Source organism: Aquila chrysaetos, chromosome 4 (genome assembly GCF_900496995.4).
Source record: "Aquila chrysaetos chrysaetos chromosome 4, bAquChr1.4, whole genome shotgun sequence".
Classification (NCBI taxonomy): Eukaryota; Metazoa; Chordata; class Aves; order Accipitriformes; family Accipitridae; genus Aquila; species Aquila chrysaetos.
The window spans coordinates 24,030,557-24,053,828 of record NC_044007.1 but is presented as its reverse complement, the minus strand read 5'-3'; the positions used below and the strand labels follow the sequence as shown (position 1 = coordinate 24,053,828).

The 23,272-nt window shown below is 35.7% G+C and overlaps 1 protein-coding gene across 10 annotated transcripts in view; it reads left to right on the top strand.

Annotated features, from left to right (window-relative positions):
• The window catches only part of VPS13B (vacuolar protein sorting 13 homolog B), a 498,323-nt gene that overhangs the window by 282,366 nt on the left and 192,685 nt on the right, over positions 1-23,272 (top strand). For all 10 annotated transcript variants that reach the window (XM_041123226.1, XM_030011504.2, XM_030011500.2 and 7 more), the window contains 5 exons: positions 10,846-11,017; positions 12,080-12,194; positions 14,338-14,479; positions 16,294-16,702; positions 22,307-22,418. In XM_041123226.1, the coding sequence (XP_040979160.1) occupies positions 10,846-11,017; positions 12,080-12,194; positions 14,338-14,479; positions 16,294-16,702; positions 22,307-22,418 (950 nt within the window). The remainder of the gene's footprint in view (positions 1-10,845; positions 11,018-12,079; positions 12,195-14,337; positions 14,480-16,293; positions 16,703-22,306; positions 22,419-23,272) is intronic.

Here is a 23,272-nt window from a genome sequence, read left to right as displayed (position 1 = left end):
TTATTTTTTTTTTTTTTTTAATCGTTTTGTCTCCTGTGAAGTACAGCAGCTAGTTCTACCTGTCAAATTGCCTAATGGGCTGCAGATGTGAGTCTGTTATACCATACCATTTCCAATGAGGCCAAGTTTTTCTTCTGGGTGAAGATGTAGCCCTCCACAGTCTATCCAAGTGTGGATCGTTATATATAACATCTATCTTAGACATAAGACTTCTTATCTGGAGACCCTGTTTGTTCACAAGAGCCTAACTAGTGAAATCCAAACAAGTATTTTAGAACCCAATTGCATTGTCTTGCACCAAAGTACAGTTGAGGGCTGAATATTTTTCCAGGTACATTCTGAAGAAGTAATTTTAATTTCAAAGAGTGTAGAAGTGGGGTGGGGGATGTCAGAGTAACCTAATGCTTGTCAGCTTCATATGTCATGGTATTCTTCAAGTACTCTTCAGAGACTGGTATAGAAAATCTGAGCCATGGAGAGGGATTGTGGTGGTGTTTGGAGACAGGAAGGCAAAACTTATCTTTAATACCTCACAGAAATGCTGATTGTAGGAACTGGGATGTCAGGAAAGTTAACCAACTGAGAATAAGTGATACTGCATGGAAGCGGAGGATGACTGAAAAAAGCATGCTTTCAGTGAACAATAGAGGGGAAAGGGAGGGTGGAGGCAGCTTTGGGGAGGCAGCTGAGAAGATTGGAGCATTCCCCCATTTTCCTGGGTCTGATTTGTCCCTGTCTGTGGTTTTGCTGCTGGTTGGAACTGGACCACTCCTTTCCCTTCCCACGGAGTCTGAATTCCATCAACAGAGCAATAAAAGCAGATGAGGCAGTATAGTGCAGGCACTCACTGGCCAGGAGTCCTAACACCAACAACGCCTTACTTGATTGCTGTCTTGGTACTGGCAGGTCTGAAAACAACTTGCAAGTACTCAGAGAAATAGAAAAATACTTTTGTTTCAATCTCTTTAAATACTATGTACTTAACATCTTTACATTCTCTAAAATGCTGTTACTTACAGATGCATATATTGGTCTTTAGAAATTTGAAGTTACTTAATACTGGCCTAATGTTAGTTGCAAAGAAGTCAGTGGGAGCAAACCTAGGTCCATGTTGTTTGATTTGAAAAATATTATCCTATATTTGTAAATTATAACTTGTTTTCGGACTATTGTAACAGTAATGTTTTTAATGAAAGAAATGGAGGAGATAATGTATAAAAGTTGAGTGCATCAGCCACGATTTCACTGTGCAGCTATATATTTTATAGTCATTATTGCTAATAAGCAGCAATGAAGTATATAGAGGTATTAAACAATAATACGTATTTTTACAGGTTTGACTTAGAGATATTTTCCAGAAGTTTGTGATTTATCAGAGTCTGTATTTTGTTCATATGTTCCTATATTTTTAAATGTTGAAATTTTGAAGTCTGTTGACCAAAAATACTTTGCAACGACAGGTACTTTTTTTAAGTTTAGAGATTTTACAGTTAATGTGTTATTTTGTTCTGTGGTAGACAAATGATTATTTTTAAAGCTGCTTTCAGCTGCAATTGGCTTGCTATAAATGAATCGGAAGAAAGCAAACTCTCACAACTGTTTATATTAAAAAGCAAAAGAAGTAATTTGTTTGTGATCTGTGGATGATTTATATTTTAAGCTGCATGTAATTCTTTTCAAGTTGACAAGTTGGTAGTGAGCACCACAGTCCTGTGTGGATAAAGCTGCCTAGCTTACTGAATGTTAGTCTGGGTGGTGGTAAGACAGGGAAACATAAGTGAGAGTCTTAAGTACTGGAGGGGTGGAAACAGTTAATCATTTTTACCATCCCCCCTTTGGAACAGCAAAAGCAAAGGTAGTACAGACTATAACAGGCCACTTGTTACTGTTTACTTAAGTACAAACAGTGGTAGAAGTGTTTAGTCCTTGGGGAAGCTCAGTGATTGAGCAAGAGCGCAGAAGTTATTTTGATAAGGCATAGCAGTAGTGTGGCCAAACTGTGATCATCCCTGAGCTTTAGGCAGGCCAAGGATGAAGGCCTCATATGTTTGGATCTTCCTGATGAACAAAGATAAATTCTGCTAAGAAAATAAACTCAGTATATTGGTCAATTTGCAACAATTGGTGAAAGAATTAAATTGTATATTTTAGGACTTGGCATGAGAAGTTGTGGGAAAATATTTCAGGGTTTCTGTCTCTGGCTTGATTTTTCTGTAGATCTGGAAACAGGGCAGAAAATTAATGCATAAATTTATTTAACAATACCATGTTGGGTGCTGAAAATCCAAAATGAAAATTGAAACTGCATGAGAAACAAGAGCACAGTCTCTCTTCTCACTTCAGTTTCTTAGGTTTTTACTGCAAAAAATTTCTAAGAATTTGAGCTCATTAAAAAAAAAGAAAAAGTCAGCTACTGCAGACCCATGAGATTTTCAGGCCCTGTGACTCTGCCCAATGGTTCTGATTACAGTACCATTAACAGAAGGCTAAGAAATGCAATCTCTTCATTTTTCACCTCCCAAAGGGCAGCCATATAGCAACGTCTGCCTTCAAAGGAGCATCTGCAGTGCTTCTGCCACTGAGAAAGAGAATGGGTCAATTCAACCATTTACGTGTGTTTGAATGGCAGAAAAAATTTAGATAGTATGTTCACATTGAACTGTTGAAGTAGGAGATGGGCAGAGCCAGTAACCCAGTAACCCCTGGCAGGGACGTGTTGTTGAGCAGCTGGGGATGTCTGTTGATAAGCTCTGCAGCTGGAATAGCTGCAAACAGAAGAGGTTATCGCTGAAAGCCTCAGCTTAATGCAGTTTTAGCTATACTGTCAAGCTAGCTAGTCCAAGTGGTAGTACACACAAGTGACCCGGAATACTGGATGGGAACGCAGTAACTTGAGTACAGAACTGCAGTGCAAGGTGTCTGACCCCCAACTTATTCTGCCTCTGGCTGTGTCCAAAGGTTCACAATTCCTTTATTTCTGATAATGTTGTTTTACACCGACATTGTCTGTTTGACTCCTAGAAATTCAAGGACTGGTTTTCTTTTTCAAGTTCACTTCCAGAAATCCATGCATGTATAGTCCTTAGTTGTGCATTGACTAAATAAAGTTTTGTTCTACAGCTACGCAGTTGTGCGCTATACAATTTGAATAGGATTTAATAAAGCCACCTCGCATGCTACAGAAATTAAAGCGTGAGAAATACCTGCAAATCAGACAAGCATAAGCACAAACAGCATTGGAATGATGCCAGCGAATGCTTAGCTCCCGCAATAGTAACAGAAACTGCAAGCACCTTGGCCTCTTTTCCTCACCTGTGTATTTTTTGGTTATAGCATATCAGATATATGGCCTATTCCATTATGTATTTAGAAAATGAGGAAGCCGATTCTGATGATCCATCTGGGCCTGTACCTGTAACTCTTGGTTTTTTGTAAACTTCATAGATATAATAGGCTTGGAAGTTGGTAACAGCCATATTCCCTAAAATTCAGGGTTTCCTGCTTTTAAATTTCATTGCACATTCCTGGGTTAATTTGCTTTTTATATATGTGCTGGGTTTGGCTGGGGTAGGGTTAATTTTCTTCATAGTAGCTAGTATGGGGCTACATTTTCGATTTGTGCTGAAAACAGTGTTGATAATTCAGGGATGTTTTAGTTATTGCTGAACAGTGCTTGCACAGTGTTGTATTTTCTGCTTCTCACCCCACCCCACGCCACCAGCAAGTAAGCTGGGGGTGCACAAGAATTTGGGAGGGGACACAGCTGGAACAGCTGACCCAACTGACCAAAGGGATATTCCAGACCATATGACGTCATACTCAGCAATAAAACTAGGGGGAAGGTTGGCTATGCGGCCACTGCTCAGGGACTGGCTGGACATTGTGTGATTGGTGGTGAGCAATTGTTTTCATTTGCATCACTTGTCTTTTATTTGTCTCTCTTTGTTATTTTCCTTTTCATTACAATCTTTACTATTACTATTCTTATCTTTTCAATTATTAAACAGTTCTTATCTCAAACCATGAGTTTTCTCACTTGTACCCTTCCAATTCTCTTCCCCCCATCCTGCTGTGGGAGGGAGTGAGCGAGTGGCCGTGTGGTGCTTAGTTGCCAGCTGGGGTTAAACCACGACAATATATGTATGGGGTTATGCTAGATAAATGCAGTTCTTCAAGAATCTCACAAATACTGTTATAAGTAACCTTGTGCCAAAATTATCAACTGGCTGATTATCTGAGAGGCGTAGTACATAATTTAGTATCTTCAGAAAAATAAGCTTAAGGAAAAGTGTGGGAAAATGATAGCCTTAGTTTTCTACAGAACAAAGTTATCTATATACTCAAACCACTAAACAAAAACAGCTCTCTGTGGAAAAAAAAAAGTTAACAAACTGCATGAAACATCTGAACGCACTAAATTATGAAAATAAAAGAACCAAATTATAAAATGTAGAACTTGCCATGGTGGCAGTATGTATTTGCTGTTAACTGTAGCCCTTTAATTTGCTGTTGTTTTTTCTTTTTTAACTGTCAGAAATATAGAGACTTGCCAAAATTTTAGAACAAAGTTGATTTTCATACAAAAAGCATTCTGGAACATGTCCGGTGGGAGCATGAGGGTGTGTATGGACGGCAACGGCAGGGAGGAGATTGTCTGTCATTCACACCCCCTCCATCACAGTTTGTAAGTTACAGTTTGGCAAATTAAGTGTGCCTGCAGTATAAAAAGAACTTAAAAAATGCTCCAGCTCTAAAAAAAAAAAAAGGGGGGGGGGAATGCTTTTTATAGAATGAAAAGATTAGAGAGCAAAATCCATCCACAGAACATCAACATTGGCTTGAACTTTGACTTGAACTGTAATTCAGTATTATCAGGTTTAAATAAGTATTGTTTCTCTCTTTCCTTGACCTTTAATTGGCTTCAATTTCTTGATACCCTGTGAAATCCACCTGAGGATCTCAGCTAAGGGAAATTGTCCTTGGCTGGTTCCTTCCTTCAGAGCTGCCCTGCTGAAGGGATCCCCCTGTTTCAAAGTACTGTTGACTCCAACGTCTCTAGACCATGTGAGGTTTGATGATAGAAGTCATCCCAGACACAACAAAACTCCAACACAGAAGCGTCATCTTTAAGGGACATCACTCAAAGGCAAATTATGAAGGTGTGGGAAGTTATTGGAAGGCAGACTGTCAAAGAACCATTTGGATTAGTTATGTGAAAGAAACAAGAAGAAGAAAGGAATTAATTGGCAGAAATTGAAAGGCTCAGAACTGATGCCATGCTGATGGTGTGAAATTGCAAGTTATGAAATAGGATGAGGCTTCTCTGGTGTCAGAATGAGGACTTTGCAAAAAAAAGACTCATTAAGAAGGGAGACAGGATTCTCAAAGTGTTGTGTTCCTTCCCGCTCTGGAAGGATATGTTTTTGCTCCTGCTTTTTATAGCTTTACAAATAGGCAGAGTAGATAGTTGGAGGACAGGCAGGCTAGTGTTTGAAGAGGGTGGACAGTCAGAGAATGGCAAAATGGCTGGGTTGTTGTTGCCTTGTGGCATATACCACTGTCCTATCAATGGAGCCTGCCATTTCAGGAGAAGCTGTAAGGACTAACATGGGTTAGTATTGGAGAAGTGGCTGTTCTGCCTACATCCTTTCAGATGCTGGGGGACTTCCAGGCCTGACACTCTGCAAGGCCATTTCCCAATTTTCATTCTTTCCCCATACCGGGGGAGGATGCACTTGACATCTTTGAAGAAACAAAACAGTTTTGCTTACAGTGCTGAGAAGACACCTACTTTCCTGTTGTTGTCAGTGCTGCCTTGTAGGACAACTAAGTGCCACTGGAGAGAGTAGAGTTTTTTGTGAAGACAATAGGAAATGTCTTGCAAAGGCATGGTTAGTAAACAGTACTCAAGAGATAGGAGTCTTTGGATGAAAAGGTCTGGCAGGAGGCAGAAAGGATTTTCCTGGGGAAGCAAATATGAAATATGAGTCACAGTTTGGCAGAAAGGAGTTAACCTCTGCCCTGAACATGTTATTTAGCATGTTCTACCACCCTTTTTTTTTTTTTTCCATCTGGTTGGGTGCCATATGTCCACTCTGCCACACTTGCTTTGGAGTTGGATGCATCTTAGTGAAATGAGCTATCTGAGGTTTCTCCAATTAGATGTCCTACTGTGGTAATCATTAAATATTATTAGATACACAGCAGGAGACAGGTCCTGCTACATTAAATAATGTGAATTTGCTGACAATGTAAGAGAAAAATGGAAGAAAGAAGAGTAAACAAATTATATAAGCAAGACGGTCATGTTAAGTCCATGGCTTGGAGAGGGATTTCAGGTTGTTTTGTGTAAGGAATTTTGCTCAATGAGAACACAATGGAGAAGAAGTGCTCAAAAGAGAAAGGACAAGGAGGGAAGCAGGAAAGGTGAGAAGGCACAGTGTATGGCTGAAGTTTTTTTGAAAAAACAAAGTAGCCTTGAGTAAGTCCTTTCTCCCATTTAATTTATAAGCTAGTTGTTACTGATTTAAACACACTGACAACTTGGTGACAGTTAAGAGCCTTTCAAGGAAGAAAGGATTCTAAAAGAGAGAAGGTGTTATAAAGATTGGTGGATAAAATGGTATACGGAAGTTTCCCTCTGGGAGGTCTGTTTGAAGGGAACCAGATATAGCTCTTTCTTCTTTAACTCTGGTTGTCTGCTTGTTCTCTTCTATGCTCTGTTACCAGCTCTCTCACCAATGGACTCATCCATTCATCCCTTGTTTCTGTAACTTGTCTTCTGTAATTGCATTCAGAATCTTCTTTCCCAAATTCATTTCCTTAACTCCCGTTATTACAGCTTTCTGCTCCTTCCACCACACATGCAAATAAATATATACATACACAGGCAAGTGTTCTTTCCTTCTGATTCATCTTGCACATACCCTTCTCGTCCTTGTCCAGCTACTTCAGACCAGTCTGTACGTGTCTGTCTCATACAGAGAGCGCCGTGTTTCTCTTGTCTTAGTTTCTGGGCTAATTGCACTTCTTCTGCCTTTATGGAGTATTTAATTGATGGGCCTCTAAGTACAGCTTTTTTTACAGAGCAAGAACTTCATTCAGACCAAGGCGTAGGTGTTAGTTTTCTTCAATTTGTTTCTGCGAGGTCTTTGGTACCTACAGCTCTGTGTTTGTTCATTCATTCATTTATATTCTCTCCCCCACCCCCCATTAATAAGTGATCAAGCATTTTATAGCGGACATCTGGAAGAATTCTGTAGAATAAAGACGTCACAGACAAAACCCATCATAGGACAATGAATATATAATATGCATTCCACTTTATTACCCTATTTGCTTTTTCATATTTCAGATGCTAGCATAGATTGCACCATTTTAGAGGTTGGTACTGTCAGTATTACATGATTTTCTTACCCTTTTGTTAGGTCTCTTGAAGGCAAGCTACCTGTTTTTCCTACAGGTTGAAACTCTCCGTTGTTTGTCTTTCATGGTCTGTGATCTCATTCCTGCATGGCATTCACAAATCCAACGAGTAATATCTTTTTTTCAGTCTGACTTGTACCCTGTTACCTAATGCCATATCCATGGTTCCTTGACACATTATCACTAATATTTAAGGAAATCTTCCCAATTATAACAGCACTTGCTTTCTGTACACTAATGAAACACTTCTTATACGGAATGTTTTCTTCATCATGAACTCTTTTGCAAAAAACAGGCATTTTTCTTATTTGCTCTTCACCAGCCACTGATGATTAGTAATGATAGCATTAATCTCTAATCCTAGAGGTTTACAAAGTTGCACTATTTAATTTTTAGAAACAGCAGCTTTAATTCAAGTAACTGCCAGGATATCTTTTTTCCGTGATGCCTTTTTTTTTTTTTTTTTTTTTAGCAGATCTCTTTAATACAATCAACACAGATTTGTACATAGGCAGTGTAGCACACACTGGAATTCTGTACTAGTTAGTTACATTCATAATGAAAAGACACCATTAGATGGATTAATAGTCTTCAACCATGGTAAAGTTAGAATTGGACTCATTTCTTTATGTCTTCCTCTTCACAAATGGTATCTGAAAAGCAAAAGCCCACCGTCATTTCAATGATACTTCATAAAGCAAAATCTAATTTCTCAGTGCATAAAACATGTTGCAGCTTGTTAAACTAAACTAAATCTAGCAATGATGATATTTTTTAAAATTGTATAAGTTTATACTTATATATAATGTTATGGAAATACCACTGATTTTTCTTAAAACTTAATTGATGAGGGGAAGGTATTTCTTTTCTTATCTTTCTGAATCGTGTAATTTCACCGTGGAATGAGCATTACAGTGCTATATACCATCTCCCTGCATCAATACTTAGCCTGAATGTTTGTCTTAGTTGAGCTATGGCCTGATTTTTTTTCCTTTCATTTGTTTTCAAAAGTGAGATGAGGAGATTGAAATTTATACTGCACTAAGAAATCTCATATTAATAGCAGCTAACTTTTTACACCTCTGAGTCTAACAGTTTTTCAAAAGATGGTCACCTATAGCTCTACAGGTAGTCTGATCAGAGCTATAAGCAATAATGCCTTATATAATATAAAAAGAAATAGAAATATACCTGGTTTTTTTCATGCATTTTGATTAATGCAAAGCCACCATCACCGTAGATAACTGAAGGTGAATGGAATCTTAATTTTCATTTCAATACTTCATATTACATCTGTTGAACTGGTCCAGTTATTGTAGTCTTGTGTTTAGGTATTATTTTCCAGTAACATACGTTAGTTAGTTGCACAAGCTCACCCTTCCTCACATGAATGGATATCTGGAGTGGTAAGTTCTCTATGTCACCTATTGACAATGTAGATTGTTACTTACTAATTATAGTAGGTATCACTGAGTTTTTCCAGGGTAAAGGTTACTGCACACAGATAAAGTACCTTTGCTATTTCTCTCTGTGTCCTCTAAGAGTTTTGCTGGGACAAAAAAAAAATAAAAAAATCAATAAATGTTAATTTGAGTGACATAAAGCTGAATGTGAAGCAAAAGCTGTGTTTCTCTGAAAAAGAAAGTGGTAAAGGTAATCATATTCTTCATTATGCAATAAATTCTAAAAGTGCAATGTCACCTGCTCCATTTGGTGTATATCAGATAGCCCAAAGTCAGAGTGGATTGTGTGCAAAACTTTCATAAGATTTTGACCTGTCTTGTCTCCTCTTACACTTAGGTTGGTGAGAAGGGAACGTGTATACATGATAGAAATCCTATAATTAAACTGTAGGCCTGAGTTGATTGAAAATGTGATTTATCAACATAAATGCTTCCATGTGAGCTGTGTCATTTGGTTTGGGATAAGTTCTACCCATCCAGAAAATAGATTGCTAACAGAATTTCCGTACTCACATTCTCCAGTCTTGGACTGAAGAATAAGTCAAGTACTGTCAGATTTTAAATTTCACTACTGAAAGTAAGCTTTTCTGGGACATCTGAAGCTGAAGAGAGTGCATTGTCATTTCTTGCCTGACAGGTTAAAATAGATTCAAACTGCAATGCTTTCTCTGTAGGTCTGATTCCAGCGTGTCTTACATATAAATCATCTTGGTTAGTCATTAGATAAATCTCAAAATTCCCAAACATGTTGTTCCTCATAATTTACAATTGCTAATCCTTAAAAACTTCAAGTTAAGACTTTGGGTGTTTATTGGTCTGTAAATCTTAGAAAAAACTTGGATCAAAGTGACAATATGCTGTTCTTTTCCTTTTGTGCTTGAAGAAAACTTGCAATACTTAGTGGAGCTGCAAATGGAGATGCTGGTGGATTTTTAGTGGCTTCTGGTTGACATCAGTGACTTGTGTGTCCATTGCATTCAGTTTAATAGGCTGTAAACACTAGGTGCTGATGAACAATTACATGTTTGTATCTTTCCTTTTCTATTTGGAGGCAGTAAGTTCCAGCAAAGGAGCAGGATGAAGTCCTATGGCTGGTAAATATTTTAGTTGTGCCATCAAGAATTATCAGAACGTGTCTGCAGGGCTCTGATAAGCCCTCGTAACAGGATTTTCAGTAAAGCTTTCATTTGTCATGTTCTTTTCCTAAAAACATTAACCTTTGTGTCTTCTTTGTTGAGCTCTTAACGTTTTAGGGAATTAATAGAGATTATTGATGGCACAGAAGCTTCTACAAGCTCATTTGTCAACAGATCGTATATTTAAGAATATCACAAGTGACAATCACCTTTTTTAAATAACAGAAATATTTTAGAAGTGGCAACTAAAATGTTTCCAATTCTTACAAAAAGCCATTATTTTAGGAAATCATTTTTCCAAGCAGTTACAGGGAAGTACACAGAAGGGAAAAAATACCAAGGCCAAAACCAGCGTGTATGTAGTATAGAAGTGTTATGGCCATACTGGGTGGCTATTCATTTGGCAACTCCAACACCTCTTTCTTCCTTTGCCTTTCAGATATGCACAAACCTGCTTATTCACTCTCCCATTACATCTCAGAATATTCCTGTCAGCCTGTGTTTTTTTCATTGATGATAGTATTTCATTAGTGTAGTTAATGAGGAAAGCTCACTATGCGAAGTGGAACAAAGTCATGGAACCTTACAGTTTTACCCTATAATCTTTGCCAAAGTCTATTATCTTTACCTAAGAAAAAGGGAATATATTTTGTTTTATTTTTTTCCTGATGTTAAAAAATGGCTTAATTCAAATATACTGTCAGTGAATCTGTATTTATATGTTTATAGTTTGGGCATCTACATCAGTCTAGACAGAAGAAAAAAGAGAAGTGGTGAAAAGCAATATTTTTTTTTCCTCAGCTATTACATCTGTTTCATAGGGTGATTCTCTTCAGGGTGGTGATGATTCCCCATTCTCAGACTCCATTACATTGGAACAAACAACAAGTAATATCGGAGTCTCAAGTGGACGTGTCAGCCTATGGATGCAGTGGATGTTGCCAAAAATTACTATAAAATTGTTTGCTCCTGATCCTAGAAATAATGGCACAGGTATTCAGCATTTTTCCCCCTACTATACTATTTTAAATTCCAAACATTATTTTACAGTACAGTATTAGCTATTTAGAGCATTTATTGACACTACTGAACACTGTAATGTAGAAATAATGGTTTGGATCTACATTTTAAACTAGGGTGACAAGCTGTAGTTAGGTTAGTGCATGTAATCAGAATTTAGTGTTGTTCTTTGGCATAAACTTCCCCCTCCATGTGGCAAGATCATTATATTAAATTGGAAATAAGTTGGTATTTTAATAGAGTGCTGCATTTATTGCCTTAGAAGCAATCATGTTTCATTTTGATATGATTTAGTAGTATGTTTTGTCCATGTCCATGTATAGATGTGTAGTTTTGTATTGGTAATTTCAAATTGAAATTTAACATAATCATCATAGTATAATTCTAAAAGTCATAGAAAGTTTAATATGGAGTTCAACACAGAAGTTTCAACTTCTGTGTTGAAAAGAAAAATATGTGTGCTACACAGCTTCTCTTTTTATCTTTGAGAATAAAGTTGGATTATCATCCTGATAGTAATTGTTTGAAAGGAACTAGGATTCTATAAATGTACTGCAAGACTTCAAATATTTATTTTTTTGTTAGGAAACACTGCTGCTTAGCAATTAACATTGTTACTCATAGAAATGTGAAAAAGTAAGGAGACTAATGATTAAAACTAATTTTCAAGGAGATATACTTGAACCTTTGATTTTAAAAAACTAATTACATGAGAGAAAGAAATCTCGAGTATTGTTAGAGTAAATAGCTTGGCAAATACATTTTTACATTTTTTTCAGGAATTATACTATGAACACCTGAACTAAAAGCCCCATATATAAGTGTCTCTTTGTATAAAAAAGTTCAGATTCTAGAATTTTTTCTGGTTCCTATTGGTGTGACATTTGAATCAAAAAGTGCTTTATGAAAAAACTCTGAGTAGAAATAGCATCATCCTATTTACAAAATGTAGTGTTTCAGAGATATTTCTTGCTTAAAAACTTGCAAGTTTCAGATTAATAACATAATAATTTTTATTTTCTTTGACTATTGCAGAAGTTTGTGTTGTCAGTGAATTAGAAGATCTCAGTGCCTCAGTGGATATGCAGGATGTCTATACCAAAATCAAATGTAAAATAGAAAGCTTCAATATTGACCATTACAGAAACAGGTAATTCTTGGGAGTTATTCTGCTTTAATTTCAGGCTGAAAGAAGGCAGCAGGCATTTTTTTTTCTTAATTCTTAACTTGAATTTAAGTTAATTGTTCAATTTCAGTGAAATGCTTTTAACCTTGTAAGTAATAAAAATCAGAATTACATTTTCTCAGAATTATATCTGATTCCAAAGAAATACATGGAAATAATTACAGATCAGGAGAATGTTTTTTCACACTTACTGCTCTCAGTCCATTAAACAAAAATCATTTGATTTTTGCTGAACTTTTTGATATTTTAGCTGAACTTTTGAATGAGAAATTCCTTAAATATTGCTTCGTGATGTGTTAACAAGTGCCACTATTTAGTGATTTATGGTACCATACTCTTAGATACTAAAAAGCAGTTTCTAAAAAACTGAAGTGTTTCTTTTGCTGTGGCTTAGCAACACTGTAATGCAAGGAACTAAGCTGATTATCTGTGTGACACAGCATAGTGTTACGCAGACACACCTGAGTAAAATTTCAGTAATTAATGCCAACCAGTATATCATCAATATTATGTACATTTAGGGTAGGTAGTTAGGCCTACTATATGTCTTGCAACTTTAGCAAGTCTTGTTAGTTGAATAGTTTGCTGCACCAATGTGACTGTGATCATTTGGCACCCAGATGCATGGTTCTGTAGAGAGATTGCACGTGCCGCCTTCTAGCTCATATTGGCCATGAACACACTAGTCTTGACAAAATAAGAAAGAGCCTATGTAGACTTTGATCAACTGTGTTAACGTTTGCCATTACAGATCAACAGATTCTGTTATGGGAGACAGAAATTAAAAGAAAATAGAATAGTTGTTGTGTTACTCCCTGAGGGAAAAAAAAATAGTTAAAAGCTTCGGGATGTTTTTTGGCGTTTAAAAAGACTAAAATATTTACGAGCACTCATAATTTTGACTTAGGAGCCAATCTGCAAGGTTTTAGTGAACACTTATTGTTCCCTATATACAATAGGAAGGAGATTTAGTATCAACTTAGCAGTTACCACCATTTCTGAGGCTTTTTTTCTGATCAGCTGTCTAAAAAAAAAAAAAAATTGAATTCCTGTTCTTTTGCCTATGTTACAAATGCAGTTATTGTTTGTACATATTGTAATATTTGATAATCAAAATTTGTACTTTATTTTTTAAAATCTTTTAAAATCAAGTCATGATGCTTTAAAATGCTGTAGAATCCCAGTATCTAGGTGCTCTTAATAAGCTTCTTTGTCCACAGATTCTATGGAAGCCTAATGCTCCATTAGAAATGTTTTCAACTTCAGGGTGTTCTTTTTGCTACAGTTATATTGAGTCTTTAAAATAAAAAAAGCTATTCCACTTGACAAAATAGTTACTGTTCTCATTTATATTTTGTAATCTCTTCAGAGTACCTTTCTCTATCTTTAAATCTCTGTGGACTAAAACCAAAAGCAGAGAATAGATAAGGTGAACATTCTGTCTTCCAGGCCAGGAGGAGTCTGGCAGTCAGGACATTTTGAAGGAATATTTCTACAATGCAAAGAAAAGCTTTTGGTGAGATTTCTTTAGTAAACTAAGGTGCTTACCTGAATAATTATTCTTAAGCAACATATTTTTCTTTACTCTTACGTATGTTAAAAAGAATGATTACAAGAACTGTAGTACAAAGCACATTTTAATACTTCATAGCTCATTTTTTCTAAACAATACTAAGATTTTGTAATGTATATGAGCACAGCTTTTCGTTCACAGTTTCTTGGTTCTTGTAATCATTATCCTCCTCATTCTAATAAAGCTATCTGCTGAAAATCCAGGGGTAAGTCCGTTTCCTGTATGCAGGATTTTACTATACTTTTATTCTCATGTGTCTTGACCTCTTGCTATAGGTTGTCCTTTCACCTAAAGTTTTATGAAGTTTCTTTTTGGTTTTGGGGGGGGGGGGGGTGTTTGGGTTTTTTTTTAAACCATTTTTTTACTTGATCTGATTGAACTTCAGCTTTTTAGGAAAAGGTATGGCATAGGCTTCATCTTGCAGTTACATAGAACCGTGCAAGTTTAATGTAATTTTTTTTCACTTATAGGAATTATTTTTATTTTTTTTGCTTTTTGTCTTCCCTTCTTCCATGCTTCGTTCATTACCTGAAGCCTTGGGGAAGATTCTTGGTCTCTGGGGCAATATGGAGGTGTCTTCCTTTCCTGTACTGACAAGCTGAACAGACGTACCTTGTTGGTTCGACCCATCAGCAAGCAGGACCCTTTCAGTAATTTCTCTGGCTTCTTTCCCTCTGTAAGAATCTTTTTAAAATTTTTTAATGCAGAGCTTCCACTAATATATGCCAGTTGGAGTTAAAAAAAAAAAAAATAATCAAATGGCTTTAGTTTATTGTAATCTAATTTTTTTTTTTACTGAATATATTTATTGCTTATATTGACTATATTAGTTGTGTTATTTCCTTCTTATCCTTTAGTAACAGTTGTCAGTTATTTTTTAGTAAATATGGAATGAGGGTTAATGGCTCACAACCTGGTACATAACAGCAGTCCACAGAAGTCAACGGGACTCATTTACATTAAAAGTGAGCACATACAGTAATGTTTGGAGACCAAATATGTAAAAGACAGTACTGAATGCTGCATTTTGTTCATGTAATTATGATATCTACTTAGTAATTTAAGGGATTTAAGTACTTTGTATTACTGCAGTATACCTTTATGCAACCTTTTAAAATTACTTCCTATAATTATGATAATGCAACAATTAACAATTTCATATTTGAGTCTTTCTTTTGAATGCTTGGAACACTACTTGCTGATTTAGAATATCTCAGTGTGAGATATTTAACCCCTTTTTTCCTGCTTGTTTATCCTTGAAAGACATTATATGTTATGACATTGGGCTCTTTATCTTCACAAATAGAATGGCTGTATAGAATCTTTTTATGTTAGTGGAAGTTCTGTGTGGTCTGATTTATTTTCATCATGAATATTTATTGGTAATACTTTCTCTTATTCTGTTTGTTTCAGTTCTTATAGCAAATTAACTTACTAATTTTTTTAATTTACTTAATCATAAAATCTTCCAGTTTTTAAGCATTTAAGCTATGTATCCTGTTTATTTAAGAAAGAGATGTTGTTCTTCTATTAACAAGGTTTAATTACATTAAATTGTTTTTAATCAAATTTAAGGTGCTGAAAGAAGCAACTACTTGCAAAATGTAGTTGCTTTCATTTGTGCCTATGTGATTAAAGCTAATATCTAAACATTCTTATAGAATTCTATCAAAATATTTATTACACTGTTAAAATAATGGTTTTCCTAGTTAGTATTTTTACATTTTTCACTCACTAACAATCTATGATTGAAAGACTTTCAAAGATAATATGAAAACTGTACTATACATCTTCTGGGAGCTAAGCATCTAATTGTCATCTTTATCTAGGAAATCTGTCCTTCTAAGTGAAGGAATCTGCTATTTCTAGAGTACAGTGCAATATAACTTTATTTAAGTGATGTGCTTTAGCTTGTGGTACAGCTATTCTCTTTAAATACTCAGAGGTGATGAGGGCAAAACCAGCTCAATTCTTAGAGTATTTAATTGGCTATGGGTGGTTTATACACCCATGTTTAGATGGAGTGAAGCTATCTCAGCACCTAAGCATTATTTTAGCACCTATGGTATTTGCACATACAGAAGGAACAATGCAAGGGAGTAAGATCTACTTCTAAAATGTCTAAAGTGAAGGAGAAATCAAAGTATATAACTGTGTGAAAAAATTATCAAAAAATGTGCAGTAAATTTAGACTCTTGAATATATGGGGGGTTTTTTGGCTGATTGGATTTGATTTTCATACAACATAAATAATCAGAAAAAAGTGTTCAGCAATTCATAGTTTTAGCTGACACAATACAGTGAAGTGTGGATACACTGTGGACAAATTGTGAACTATGAAAGAAATTTTTCTACTCTTCAGAGACAGTGGAAAGCTATTAGAAAATGTAGAACCCTAAACATCTTAACTAACAGCAAATGTGGCAATTGATGGATGTTATATGTGTACATTTTTGCAGCAGTTTGTTTATTTTTTTTCCCTTGAAACAGACAACTGCAAAACTTCTAGATGGCTCACACCAACAACATGGATTTCTTTCTCTCACTTATACCAAAGCTGTGACAAAAAATGTCCGGCACAAACTGATATCAAGAAATGAACGAAGAACATTCCATAAGCTATCAGAAGGTCACACTGATGGTTCTCCTCACTTTCTTCATGAGATCCTTCTCTCTGCCCAGGCCTTTGATGTCGTCCTCTGTTTTCCACTGCTTAATGCAATTGCAAGCATTTTTCAAGCCAGGTTGCCGAGGAGTCAAAAGGAGAAAAGAAAATCACCAGGCCAGCCTATGAGAACTCATGCTCTAACTTCCCGCAACTTGCCTCTGATTTATATCAACACTGGTGTAATAAGAGTCTTCTTTCCCAAAAATGAGGAAGATCATCGTACTGCAGAAGGTACAGTATTTTATGTTAGAGATTTTTTGGTGTTCGGTAGTGTAGACAAATAAATTGCTGACTGTTGCTAGGGCCTTCAGTTTTAAGGGTCAGAGTTAGGAAACATCTAACATTCATGCTACTTCTCCACAGATTTGCTGAAAAGTTTTTTAGGTATTTATTTGATCTTTGCTTTGCCAGTACCTATAGAGTTTGCATTTTAAATGTGATTATAAAAAAAAAAAAGGTCAAGGATTGCAGAAAGAGAACTTAACCCAATTCTGCAGTGGTGATTCTTGTGTCAGCTCTCATTATGCTGATACTAGTTCAGTCTTCCATAGGCGCCTGTTGCAGTGATGGAGCGTAAGCATGGCGCCTTAGCTCTTGTGGAAGCTGGCACCTAGAAAACCATGCAGTAGTGAAGCAGGTAGATAGTCTAGTTCAGTTTGGAGAAAGTTATTAAAATGTATCTTGTGATTGATGCCCAACAGACGATATAGTTTATTATTTATTTAGTAAGTTTTAGTTGAAGCTATTCAGACTCCCTTATGTAAGAGGCTTTCAGGTGCTTACAGAGGTGTGGATAGCGTAAACTGTTCTCTCAAACAACAGTAAATAGCCATTTGATCTATGGATAATACTTTTTTTCTGTAAGAAATTGTTTTCCCGTCATATGTTAAATATATTTACAACCGTATTACAATCTTTATATATGTAAATAAAGAGATGCTGATGTTAAAATTACACCTTGTAACAACTAGCAGGAATGCGATCACTTCCATTACCAGCAAGCCTTCTACAGACTTAAATAAAAAAAAAAAGGGGGGGGGGGGGGGAGTGTTTTACTGGTATCATGATAAGTTTAAATAAGTCCTGTAGGTGTGTGCGGGGGGGGGGGGGGGGGGGTACCATTATATACAATAGCACACAATATAATCCTTAGAGTATAGTCTTTAGATTTTTCTCATAACCTAATTGCAAGTACAGACAGTGAGAATTTACATAGATAATTTTTTTGCCAACATCCTCTACAATTTTCCAACTGGGAATGCTGAAAACACAGGAAGATAAAATTAGCCTGGCTGTGTTGGCAAGAAAGAATTATGATTCTGGTTGGAAGGGAGTTCTAGGGCATGCTGTCAAGGAAATCTTTTTTTTAAAGTATGTTTTTGTAGCTCTGTAGCTGTATACTTCATTAAAAAGAAATTATAAAAACCCTGTCTTGTTGCTATCCCTTGCTTGAAAATGCATGCAAAGAACAGAATTGCCATGGTTAGCCGTGGATGTAGGAAGAAAAACTATGTATGCTTTTAAATAATGCTAAAGATTAGCTTTACTAGAAATTCAGCTAACCTCTTCCCCTGGAAAACTCTGAAATATCATCACTATGAAAATCAGTACCATTCTCCTTTAATTTCTTCTTTCACCCCAGATTTTCCCAAACTCCCATCTATTTCTGGATGTGAAATAAATTGCTTCTCCTTTCTATTGCTTATTGTCTTCAAGAACAACAGAAATTAGAAACAATAATAAGGACTAGGAGTTGAATATGACCCATGTTACTGGTGTGCTGGATCAGAAAAGTGGTATATATTGTGGAGATATGCCCCCATAAGACCTCACTCATCATTTATTAAGAGAGATTTTTAATCCAGTAAGATTTGCGTGTTTCAAGTTGTGATCACTGCAGTAAAAATAGAAAAACAATGACCTGAGTTTCTCTTCTAGTCAATTGTCTGCTGTTCATATCTTGTACCTAGTGATAGCTACCAAAACTACCCTCCCCCCAAAACCACATGTAATTGTGACTTTATGTATAGAGTTTAAAAAAAAAGCAAAATCTGTTCTTTATTCGTGCTGTCCAAAATCAAACTTGCACCGTGAACTGTGGTACACAAACACTATGAAATAATCAAAATCATTATTTTTCTCCTGAGCAATTTATATACATGCATGAATACACCCACACAATTTTACAACATTTTAGTTTCATGTTTTTGCAACAGCACCAGGTTAACATTTCTTTTTGTGGTGGACTTGTGGGCAACATTCTATCCTAGGCGATAAGCAATGCTGCTTTCCCTCAGAGTTTGATTTGTTAATACATCAGGTGGTGTTTCAAGCTCTGGCCAGCAGCCCACACTTACCTAGTGATGAAGTAAGAACAACTAAATGTATAAAAGGAATATATAACAAATAGAAACAAGAAATACTGCATAGCAGAACACTATAAATAAAAATTCTAAATTGCAAAAAACTGATAAGAAGTGGTAAAGACAGGGAAAATCCACATCTGGCTGGTTTGAGGACAATAGGAACTTTTTTTTAATATGTACTAGGAGCAAAATATCAGGAATCACTAGAAAGAACATGATAAATTTGTTGATAGTGAAAAAGAAAAGGCAGCATACTGAATAAACGTATGTCCTGCATTTGTAGAAGTGATATATTCTTGTCACTTGAGCATGGCTCCCTACTTTGAAGTCTGTTGTAACATATGGTCTGTAACATCCTCCTTGCTTACTATTAAACATTAAACTGATTCAAATCAGTTAGACTGAGTAACTTGTGCTTAGGGATCTTTGTCTTCTGAGGCTAATTTTTAACACATCTTCGAAGAGCAGGTTTTGGACAGCTGAAGGTATATCTAGTAAAATGAAAAGTGTGATGTTCAAATAAAGTTGAGGCAGGTAGTTTTATTGCTCTCCCTCAGAGAACATAAAGGGAAAAAAAAAAATCTATTACAGGATTCAGTTCATAAAGAATTACGTATTTGTTACATGATAATAAATATACTTTTATGGAAAATTAGTCTTATTAAACACATCTGATTTCCATTCCTCATTACAGTTACAAGTCATAGTTGATAAAATGTTTGCAAAGATTTGATATGCTTAGACTTTTGTAAGGAGTTTGACATTGTGTCTCATGGTGTTCTAATTTAAATACAACCCCATACAATATCTGTGGAAATGTTAAATAAATTAAAAATGGCTAACTAGAAGTCTAAAAAAAAAAAATTGTCAGTTGGAATAATAGGTGAAATTGGTATTTAATAATCTGAAAGTAAATATAAAACTATTGCTGCTAGCATCAACATATGTTGCAAAGAATTTCCTGAGGAAGATGATGTTAAGGACTCTATAGGCCATGCATCTGGATCACTGTGCTTACATCACTGCTTGGAGAAAATATACCGCATCTTCTAAAGCTAAAGTTATATATCAAGGAAAAAATTTATGCAAACTATATCTTCTGGACTGGAGAGACTATCCTGGGAAACAGTGGATGAAAACAGCTTAAGGGTCACAGTGGACTTAGTGAAAAGAAATAAGGGCAGTAACTGTACTTCTGCGTATGACAGGTGATGGAATATCATGTCCAATTTGCTTTATATTACAAAAATGGGCATTGATAAAATGAGAGGGTGCTGAAAAGCACCACAAATGCTAATCAAGTGCTGGAGAAGAAGCCAGTGAGCATAATGCGTTTAGCTCAGCAAAAAGACGACTGAGATGAGTGGGTAAAACCAAGTGAGATTGTGAACAACATTAGTACACTTAGGTCTGTAAGTTTTTCCTAGATTGTATTTATATTGTGTAGTGTAGACTTTTTCTTCCTCTCAAGTTTTTAAATATTTATAATGACTGATTATGTTTACTACATTATTCCCATATTTTGAAAAGCTAATAGGAGAATTCATGGGTTAATGAAGGAGATACAAATTTGTCATCCTAAATCACGACTAGGATTATCACCCTTTAGAAACCGGCTGAAAATATTAATGCCTGTAATTCTTTCTAAGATTGCCTTAATTTCTTGACCTACGGGAAGCTATAGACAAAAGAACCATGCCCAGCCTTGAAAAAAAATCCCAAAATGCTTACATAATAGAGACCATGATGAATGAGCAGTCCTGTATTTATTTTGCTTTGCTAAGTGTCAGAGACAAATTAAAATTCTTAGCCTAAGATATATTTTATGAAGAACCACTGCTCAGAATAAGGCATTTGCCACCTAATTAAGTTGCAATTACAATCTGAAGTATATTTAATACCTTCACTCCTTTTTCTTATTTGAGTATCAGAAAAAAAAAAATCCAACACATTAAGTGTATAGTAGCAGGAATTCTAATACTCATTTTTGATCTAAAAGTTGAAAATATGGTTTCTGATTTAGTCACAAACAGGATTTTGTTGTCAGCTTAACTTTTCTAACTTAGTTCTGGCAAATAAACCATCTGTATATGGTTTTGCTCTGCTCTGGGGACTAAAGGATTTGACTTTGCTTTTTAAGTAGATGAGGTTCTTTTAAGTAAACCCCTTGTGTTCTGATTTAGTTGTGTGTTGGAACTTGTGTTACTGCTCTGCTGCATGCTTACTGTGGTATTCCCTACAATTGTTTCAAAATATCATATTATAATTTCTGTGAATTCTGTGATTTCTTACATCTGTTTAAAAATATAGATAAGTATATATGTAGCTGCAAAGCATGGTGTCTTATTCACCAAGACATTAATGGGTCTGGAGAAGCCATTTTTTAAGCTCGTAGATTTCACTGGTTCTTTCCACACCAAGCATTTCACTCTTCAGTAAAATATTTAAACTCTGTTCTGCTACTGTAATTTTGTTTTCAGAACTTTTATATATGAGTCTTGCAGAATTTCCTTGGACGTGGGAGCAAGCATGATATTGTTCCGTCCTTGTTATGTTATCACGCTGGTGTTGAAGTGAACCATTTCACTTCAGATGATGAACTCTTCGAGCTTGCATCATATGTTCTCAGGAGCTTCCTACTTACAATGAAACCTTCTGAGCAGAACCATATCCAAATGCTTTGTGTATGTCTGTGTCTGCTGAGAAGGAGATGCAGTAGACCCAGAGTTTTGTTTGCTACAAGAAATGTGGTGCTATTTTTTTTTTCTGGGCAGAACTTTGGACCACTGCTTTAAAAACTAGCAATTTGTACATGTGGCTGAAATTTGAATATGATGGAGGTGAAGTGGAAAGCAGGGATTTTTCTTCTTGGAGTAATTTTGTTATTGTTTTGGAATTTACTGTCTAGTACTACATCTTTTTCTCTGTATATGTGTCAGATTTCAGATTCTGTTGTTTTAGTCCTTGTGTTTGAACTTTTCATGTGTGTTGCAAACCATGCCAAATGCTACTAGATTGGTTACATTGTAATATCCTGCAATGTTTTACATCTAAAGGACTAGGCCCATATTAAAATGGGGGCATGATTCAGAGTGCTTTACGTGCTGGTATTTCAGCAGATAATTATTGGAGAAACAGATCACAAAGAAGTCTGTGGGATCAACATCGTTTTGGACAAAAAAAATTGAAATAAAATCAGGGAAAATGAGAAGTCAAAGACCGGGATTTAGTTGTGTGATAAAACTGTGGGAAAATTAAATGACAATAGTTTGACTTTTATGTATCACAACAGTGCTATTGATTTTATGGCTTTTTTTTTTTTTTTGCATTAGTTGTTGCTCCTGAGCAAAATTGAATCCTTAGCAGACATTCTTATTTAGATTTTTTTCGAGAAAGTGTTTTTTCAGTGTTTCTCCTATGCGCATTTGACTTTTAATCAAACATATATTTTCTTGTCTCCTAACTACAGCTAATCCAGCAATTAAAGAAGACACTTTGGTTCTCAAGATTGGATCTGTCTCTATGGCTCCTCAGGCTGACAACCCTCTTAGTAGAGCTGTGCTCAGAAAAGACATTTATCAGTAAGTGTTGGGGGAGGGTTTGGGTTTTCATATATGGTCTCAGAAAAATTCATTTTGGGAGAAGTTAATTGATCAATAAAACGGGTACGTGCAGCCTGTAAAAATACTTTTCACATACAATCTTTTGATATTCAAAACCAGGTTTTTCTGATTTTCTTCACTTGTGGGCTTTCAAATCCATTTAGACAAATCAAGTTCTTCTGTGAAGTGCTGATGAATAACAGAATTTAAATGTCAAGTCATTATGAAGCTTAAGCTCACAGATGAGAACATTTTAAGAGGCTTTCTTTTATTCAGCTACTACTAAGTTCACCTAAGAGAAAAGGAAATTTTTTGTGACTACCAACGTGCTCAGTAGCCATATAGTGTGAAGGAGATAGATCTTAATAATATAAATGGTAAACATATATTCAAACTGTAGGATTCTTGATGTCATGTAGATCAAAGCTGAAAGGAACGCAAACTTCTAAGGAGCTCTTTCCCAGTAAACACATTTTCTGTGAAAATGTCATGCTCTGGATTGTGTCACTAAGTATGTGCAAACCACACTAATCATATATAGGCAGCAAAACTGGTGAACATATGTAATCAACATGATAAAAGTAATATATGATCCTTAGTAGAGTTGGCACTGTTGCCAGACATGAAAGTATGGTTGCAAATAATACCAAGTGAGAAAAGTCACAGAAATACAGATGAACAAGTGTCTTAGACTTCCCGTTGGTCTGTTTTTCAGATGTGGCAATATTTTTAACTACTTCGTAGTGCTCTTCAATAGAAATTACAAACATCAAAATCTTTTCCCAGCAGTAAAACATTTACTGCCTAGAAAATGACAGCAAGTTTTACTTTTT